Source organism: Acyrthosiphon pisum, unplaced genomic scaffold (genome assembly GCF_005508785.2).
Source record: "Acyrthosiphon pisum isolate AL4f unplaced genomic scaffold, pea_aphid_22Mar2018_4r6ur Scaffold_21635;HRSCAF=24457, whole genome shotgun sequence".
NCBI lineage: Eukaryota > Metazoa > Arthropoda > Insecta > Hemiptera > Aphididae > Acyrthosiphon > Acyrthosiphon pisum.
The window spans coordinates 15,932-24,458 of NW_021771124.1; the positions used below are offsets into that span (position 1 = coordinate 15,932).

The window sequence follows — 8,527 nt, forward strand, 5'->3', positions numbered from 1 at the left end:
ATTATGGTTTTAATGTTAAACTGTGTCATTATTATTATTATTATTAAATTATTATTTATTTTAGAAAAATTTACATACAAAGTTCTTTGAACAATTTTGAATTGGAATATTCAAATTATACCAATTAGTAATTTAGTTATTTGCTATATTAATCATAAATTAAATATAAAATCTTATTTAATTATATTTAATACAATTATTAGATAGAAAATACATTTATTAGGGTTTCTAAAGCTACTTTGAATGACCAAAAATTAATGAATCCAATTTCCATAACTCATGTCTAACTAAATTTCTGAAGTCTGAACTAGGTATATGTTGCCACTTTCCAATTCACATATACACATCCTGGTCTTCGAAGATCTGCACTATTAAAATTGACTACCTGCTTCTTCACAATCAGACAATAGTACTATAGTAGTATGGTATAGTCTACAAAATAAAAAAATACATTTATTAGGGTTTTACTAATGTTTATCATAAAGGTTACCTACTTAGAATGTCCAAAAATTAATGAATCCAATTTCCATAAATCATGTCTAACTAAATCTCTGAAGTCTGAACTAGGTATATGTTGCCACTTTCCAATTCACATCTACACATCCTGGTCTTCGAAGATCTGCACTATTAAAATTGACTACCTGCTTCTTCACAATCAGACAATAATACTTTAGTAGTATGGTATAGTCTACAAAATAAAAAAATACATTTATTACGGTTTTACTTATGTTTATCATAAAGTTACTTTGAATGTCCAAAAATTAATGAATCCAATTTCCATAATCATGTCTAACTAAATCTCTGAAGTCTGAATTAGGTATATGTTGCCACTTTCCAATTCACATCTACACATTCTGGTCTTCGAAGATCTGCACTATTAAAATTGACTACCTGCTTCTTCACAATCAGACAATAGTACTATAGTAGTATGGTATATTCTACAAAATAAAAAAATACATTTATTAGGGTTTTACTTACGTTTATCATAAAAGTTACCTACTTTGAATGTCCAAAAATTAATGAATCCAATTTCCATAAATCATGTCTAACTGAATCTCTGAAGTCTGAATTAGGTATATGTTGCCACTTTCCAATTCACATCTACACATTCTGGTCTTCGAAGATCTGCACTATTAAAATTGGCTACCTACCTACTTCTTCACAGTTGGACAATAGTATGGTATATCATACAAAATAAAAAAACACAATATAGATTATAATATAATATTTTAAAACCAAGAGAAACACGATTAATTCTTAATACTTCAACTAAAAAAGAAAAACGTCTGAAGCGCCCTTCCTCCTTAAAACACTAAGATTTGCAATTTTAAAAGATTAACATTTTTTAACTCAAGTTAAGCTAAGTTCAGTGAACACAAGATAGTTCTAAGTTAAAAGTTGATAGGTAGTTAATATAAATAATAAATTTAACTGTTTACATTCTGAATTTATGTTAATTTTAAAACAATTAACTTTTTTTTTAATTTAAACATTTGTACTACCTACTTAGTTAATCCCCATTTTTAAATATATGACTTAGTTACATAGGTACCTAATTTTATGTTGGCAATAGATTCCATTTTACTGTATATGTAATTTATAAATTACACCCAACTTATATAATCAACTATTCATTACTTACAATAGGTATTGTATTAGTTTGTTTATTTTTATTGAATATTATGTTTTATTTTGTATTTTATTATTTTGTAATTATAAAACAGGTGCCTAATTGATATACTTATCGCATAAGATACAAGTGAAGTTTTCATTTTTTAAAAATTTAGTCATTAATTTGTAACATACACCACCTAGACACACACTATGAACTCTTCGCTCACATTTATTACATTTAATCCAAGTAAAACTTACTTTTATATTTTGTGCACACATAAGACATCTTTCACTGATATTATCAGAGTACATTAAACATCGATGCTGCAATGTATTTCTTAAATCACTCACATTAACTTCTTTTGAAAAGCTCTGAGTAAACATTGGATTGTATGTACTACAATAATACAACACAAACACTCCACAACTGTTACTATCATTCTGTAAAGGATACTCAATATTTTTATGAACCATTTTATGCAGCAAATATTTTGCTTTCTCATTACTACACATTGAAAACAACATTTTTTTTAATCGAGGTAATTCAAAGTTTTTAATTATATATACAATAGGTAGTTATTTTTTTATATACAGACTTAAATGGTAACACATCTAATATCTTAAAGATTTCTTTAATTGAACCAATTTAAGTATTTTTACTTAAACATATAATAACAATTTTTCTTTGTAAAAGTTGTAGTGGTCTAGACGCATTTTAATTCGGTCAAGATTATCATTTTTACTATTATTTCATATTTGATGTAAAAGTATATTACAAAAATTATAAAGAAATTAGGTACCTAGTCAATTGATTGTTTTTATTTTTATAAACAATTATTATTACAAATTACCTATTTAAGTAAATATTATTTAGTAAGTATTATTACTTATATTTACAAACAAAATTTTAAAATTATTATTCATAAATGTACAATAAAAATAGTGCATTGATATAAAATGATTTATTTGGCATAATATGATGAGATAGTCGGGATTTATATGTTTTTACGTATCGTTTCTGACTGTCTGAGTACCTATATGGCTATATGCAGTCTTATGAAAGTAAAAAATGTAGATAGTACAGTATACAGTAGACAGTAGGTTAGTATAGGTACTAGGTAGTATAGCCAGCACAGTTCACAGGGGCGGCTCCAGAGACTTGATTAGGGGGTGACCAAGTCATAATTTTCAGAAAATGTCGATTTTTTTTTTTTGTAATTTTGTTTTTAACAGTATACAATTGTTTAGAAATAAAGCTTTGGAGTGGCCCCTGACAGTTCAACGGATAACAGTCCGTAGGGTTTGATATGAGTAGACAAATTACCTACTATAACCCAATAGTGGGAATAAGTTTGTGCAGTCAGAAAAAATCATTAAAAAAAACCCTGCGGCAATAATATGGTCTATAAAATATATTATACAGACTTGGATCACACTATGCAAAAGTGGGTAGGCCCAGGCTTACTTTAATAAATATTTGTTTATAATATTAATATTTTTGTTGTCATGATCTAATGGACAAACGACATAGGCATTAGGCTGATAAACGCGGACAAAATTTAAGTAAAATTAATCGTAAATTCATAAATTAAAAACTGTGTTGATTCGTAATGCCATAGTTTATCGTTAGATGGCAGTTTTAATTCCCTATGTATTGAATATTGTTTTAAATTAAACAGGTACTTAATTAAATTACAATTATTTAAAGTAAATAAAATACATTTTTATTTCAAAATTCTTTATTTTTTTATCTTAACTTTCTCGTATAATATGAATGAACCATAAAATGAAGATACTTTTTCAATTCACAAGAATTGGAGTTTCATCATCTCACAATGGTTGATGAAGGACATTCTATATAAGTTTATTCAGATGTTCATTCAGGATTTGTAGTGCGTGTAAGTAAGATTCAAATAATTACTTGAATGTTCTACCGGTTGTGTTTAAAAAATTTTTGTAATAGGGCCGGCTCTTTAGCTGCCCACTTTCCAAAGCAGTGTTTAGGTTAACATAGACACCGTTGAATTTTAAATTTTTAACTATATACCTAGGAGTTAGGACCTGAGTTTACTTAATACTTATAGGCGTTTGTGTTTTTGGGCTAGGAACTACGCTAATGGTCTATTGTAAACTAGTAAAATACCCCCTGTTTGGGACTTGTATAGGCAGTACATCATACACATTCTTATCAATGTCTGGATATGTCAATAATAATTATTACTGATTAGTGGCTAGACATTTGGTTTACAGACATTTTGTAATGTAAGTGGTTTTTTGAGGTCTCTAAAATTTTAAATATTTGCTGAAAGTTACTTAATGATTTACTGTTTCTAGTTCACACAAATACATAATGTATTATATCATGGTTTTCAAAACTGACATCATATAATAATATGATGTAAGTACCTACGAGGAACTAGGAAGTCCAGCAAATGTATTGACAATTTTTGATAAGTCTATTTTATTTAAGACAATTCTACAGAACAAGTATACATTATAAATATTGCAATTCAAGTAATAAAAACATTAATATTAAAGTGAATACTAAAAGGTAAGAATATTATTGTGGGTACATCATGTGATTTCATTGATTTATTAATTTAAAAGTGAGTTATATATATGACATTATGACTAAATTATATTGGCTGATATCATTATACTATATACTTATATTATAATATATCTAATTGTGTGTGTAGAATTATATTTGTGTCCAAAGGGCTCAGCCAGTTAAGTCATAATGAATAATAATTAACTATGTTAAATAAATTATATTAGGTACAAACATAAAATACACATAACTTGCTTTAAAAATAAAATATAAATAAATATACCTGTAAGGTTCTTTAGAAAATATTTTTACTCTATGTTTATTAAAGCTAACATTACAAAATTTGATCTGCTCTACATAAATTTGCTTACACAATTGATGTTGCTCGGTCACAGAGAAAAGAAATAGTGCACTGACATATTTTTAACAAACTTTTAATTTGCAGGTAATATATTGCGGAACCAGTATCCAATTTTAATAGCACTGAGCATCTGGACATATTTAAATTTCAAAGAACACATAACAAGTTTGGAAATTCAGTGTTCTGACAATTGGATGTGTTTCATTTTGGGACATTGCTGGTAACTTTATGACACAAAATACTAAATAAAATTCTATTGAAGTGTGCAATTATGTGAAAATTGTAAACATAATATTTAATTTAGGTACAAAAGTTGTAGGTTGTAGGTATACCTTAATTGGCTTAATATTAAATTTTTTATTTACAATATAATCATAGCTTTCGTAAGGGAGGGGGAAAATGGGACAAGTGCTCAAAGACATCCATCAATTTAGGCAGTCATAAAAACAAATGATAAAAAGAAAAATTTGGTGTTATATTTTAGATAATAATTTTCAATTTTATACTGTAATACCGAAGAAGATCTATCAAATTGTTTATATTATTATACTATTGACTATCAAGTATAAAATTATGTAAATAATGAATTACATATACTAAGTATGTATATACTTACATGCCTATAATAATGTATACATATAAATATTACGAAAGGATAGAATATTATTTATACGTTATTAATGATGATATAATATGATTACAAATTATAACTTTGTAGGTACTATACCTATAGATTTTAAGTACCATAAAAACCTACCATAGATTTGATTTTATATTACGACTACATTTTCTTATGTTCATAAATATTAAATAGTTTAAAAAAATTCCAAAATATTTTGAACATTTTAATGTATCTAAGTTTATTTTTTAGGGTTACACCAAAACACAAATTTGATTTTTTCTAAAACTGGTTTTGCATAAAATTCTTAGTTTTTCCTTAATTGTTAGTTTATTGTTCTTGATGTTTTTGAAAAGTACCAGGAATTTTTTACTTTTGACCCTCCAAAGTACTAAGTACATTCTTTTTCATACTAGAAACGATGCCGAAGTAGAAAAACTGTTAAGCATTTTTACTGCACCGAAACGTGATGACAAAAAAATAAAAATAAAATAATTAAAAACACATCATTGTAAAATCAATACAATCATTGGCTCCAATCAGAATATAAAATAAGTACCTAAAATACCTACTTAATACTTAAATTTCTTTTTTAACTGATACTGTAAGTACATCATGCATAAATTATTTATTGTACCTAAAATCTTTGTTAATAAATTGCCTCCGAATTATATATCTGAACTTGAACTGATATTATTATTTAAGCCTAATACCTAGAACCCGACACCTGTTACAAGTTGTATTTTAATAAACATTTAATAGCTTATTATAACATCCATTTGTTAAAAATCACATCTCAAAGTTTCATCTAGTATTTGTTAAAGTCTATATATTATATAGATTAGAAATTACCCTCCAAAGCGTTATCATAATAAATAAATAACACTTAGTTATGTTACAGTTACTTAAAAATATATGTTCACAAGAATTACAATTAAATGTATTTTTTTGTTTCTTATAGTCAGCAAAAGAGGGTTTCCAAGTTCCAGATTAAATAGGATATTATGGACTACTCAATTATGTTTTCTTCAGTTCATACATATATTTTGTCATTACCAGTTTCGGATAGATGAAATTTCACAACTGAATAATGATTAATTTTAATTTTTGAAATGAATTATTATTGCGAGGAATGAAACATTAAATTATTGTTAAGATTGTAAGAAACAAACTATTGTTTATAAATTAAGTTAAGTTGTACTTTTGTAAACGTTTACAGTCAACTTTTGACTTAGAACAATCTTGTGTTCACTGAAATTAGCTTATCTTGAGTTGATTATATTCATTAACATGCCCACAATTGCAAATCTTAGTGTTAACTCCACCATTGACGGTCCTCAGTCCGTATAAAAAGGGAGGAAGGGCGCTTAAGACGTTTTTCTTTTTTAGTTGAAGTATTAAGAATTAATCGTGTTTCTCTTGGTTTTAAAATATTATATTATAATCTATATTGTGTTTTTTTATTTTGTATGATATACCATACTATTGTCCAACTGTGAAGAAGTAGGTAGGTAGCCAATTTTAATAGTGCAGATCTTCGAAGACCAGAATGTGTAGATGTGAATTGGAAAGTGGCAACATATACCTAATTCAGACTTCAGAGATTCAGTTAGACATGATTTATGGAAATTGGATTCATTAATTTTTGGACATTCAAAGTAGGTAACTTTTATGATAAACGTAAGTAAAACCCTAATAAATGTATTTTTTTATTTTGTAGAATATACCATACTACTATAGTACTATTGTCTGATTGTGAAGAAGCAGGTAGTCAATTTTAATAGTGCAGATCTTCGAAGACCAGAATGTGTAGATGTGAATTGGAAAGTGGCAACATATACCTAATTCAGACTTCAGAGATTTAGTTAGACATGATTTATAGAAATTGGATTCATTAATTTTTGGACATTCAAAGTAGGTAACCTTTATGATAAACATTAGTAAAACCCTAATAAATGTATTTTTTTATTTTGTAGACTATACCATACTACTATAGTACTATTGTCTGATTGTGAAGAAGCAGGTAGTCCATTTTAATAGTGCAGATCTTCGAAGACCAGGATGTGTATATGTGAATTGGAAAGTGGCAACATATACCTAGTTCAGACTTCAGAAATTTAGTTAGACATGAGTTATGGAAATTGGATTCATTAATTTTTGGTCATTCAAAGTAGCTTTAGAAACCCTAATAAATGTATTTTCTATCTAATAATTGTATTAAATATAATTAAATAAGATTTTATATTTAATTTATGATTAATATAGCAAATAACTAAATTACTAATTGGTATAATTTGAATATTCCAATTCAAAATTGTTCAAAGAACTTTGTATGTAAATTTTTCTAAAATAAATAATAATTTAATAATAATAATAATGAAACAGTTTAACATTAAAACCATAATATGATCTCAGTGCTGTTCCACAGATTCTGAAATTTTTTAAAATTGTATTCATTACTTTTATAATTTTTAGTGACAAATATGTATGTAAACTGTTTTGTGCTATTTATGCATTGTTTAATATATTATAAAATGTAAAAACTTATATAAATACTGTTTTATATTACAGCTATGTTACACAAAAATTGTATAAAATATTACATGTTCAGACATTCAAAAAAGTTTAAGAACTGGCCTATATTATACATAAAATGTTATATACATTATTATTTATTTTATTGGTACTAAAATATTATTAATTTTTTGAGATGTTGATCATGGTTAGTGTAAAAATATAAATTACACTTAAGTAAACAGGGGTTGTGAAGAAAATTAATCAATAGTATTATTTAGTTTATTAGTACATAATATAGTCAGAGTTGTCTATCATAAAGAACTATTAATTGTATATTTGTATGTGTATATTAAATATGCATTTATTATATTGCTATGATAGGTAGTCATTTGTTTTGTTTTACAATATAACTTCAGCAATATTTATATGAGATAAAGATTTCAATTTTATGCACATCCAACATAAACAATAACGTATGATTTATGTCTATTGTTAAATATTCAAATAATGAAACATTATGTTATGTAAGATACTAAGATCGTTCATTTAAGTTCGATAAGTTGACCTGTAGACTGTAAAGTCTAAGAGAATAATGATGAATAGTAAATTAACAATCCTATATAATGCTTACCTGCAACTAACTAAACACATAAATAATACATAAGCATATAGTTTAATATGTTATATATATGTTATACTTTTTGTCTTACCAGTTACTATGCTAAGACTCATAAATCATAATCGACATAATCTAAATACCACGTTACCACTGCTAATAAATATACTAAGTAAAGTAGTACACAATATGATTGGAAATTTATGTCATTATATTATATTTAGCTGGGCTATATCCGGAAATTTTTTT

The 8,527-nt window shown here is 26.0% G+C and overlaps 1 protein-coding gene and 2 long non-coding RNA genes across 5 annotated transcripts in view; 1 reads left to right on the forward strand and 2 right to left on the reverse strand.

Moving 5' to 3' along the window:
• The window catches only part of LOC103307730, a 2,247-nt gene extending 2,218 nt beyond the window's left edge, over nt 1-29 (reverse strand). The window contains exon 1 of the mRNA XM_029492530.1: nt 22-29. Within this exon, the coding sequence (XP_029348390.1) occupies nt 22-29 (8 nt within the window). The remainder of the gene's footprint in view (nt 1-21) is intronic.
• Nucleotides 30-164: 135 nt separating this feature from the next.
• On the reverse strand, nt 165-1,297 carry LOC103307729. The gene is made up of 4 exons (XR_003840145.1): nt 1,001-1,297; nt 746-938; nt 495-688; nt 165-432 (listed from the first exon to the last, which is right to left on the reverse strand). It is a non-coding gene; the product is annotated as an uncharacterized LOC103307729 (long non-coding RNA).
• Nucleotides 1,298-6,310: 5,013 nt separating this feature from the next.
• LOC103307727 overlaps nt 6,311-8,527 on the forward strand; it is a 10,254-nt gene continuing 8,037 nt past the window's right edge. Inside the window, exons 1-3 of one of the 3 annotated variants that reach the window (XR_001678695.2) lie at nt 6,311-6,803; nt 6,866-7,059; nt 7,122-7,389. This is a non-coding gene — a long non-coding RNA (uncharacterized LOC103307727). Of the gene's footprint in view, nt 6,804-6,865; nt 7,060-7,121; nt 7,390-8,527 lie in introns of those variants that run through there. The other 2 variants (XR_003840143.1, XR_001678696.2) reach the window with 2 other exon arrangements.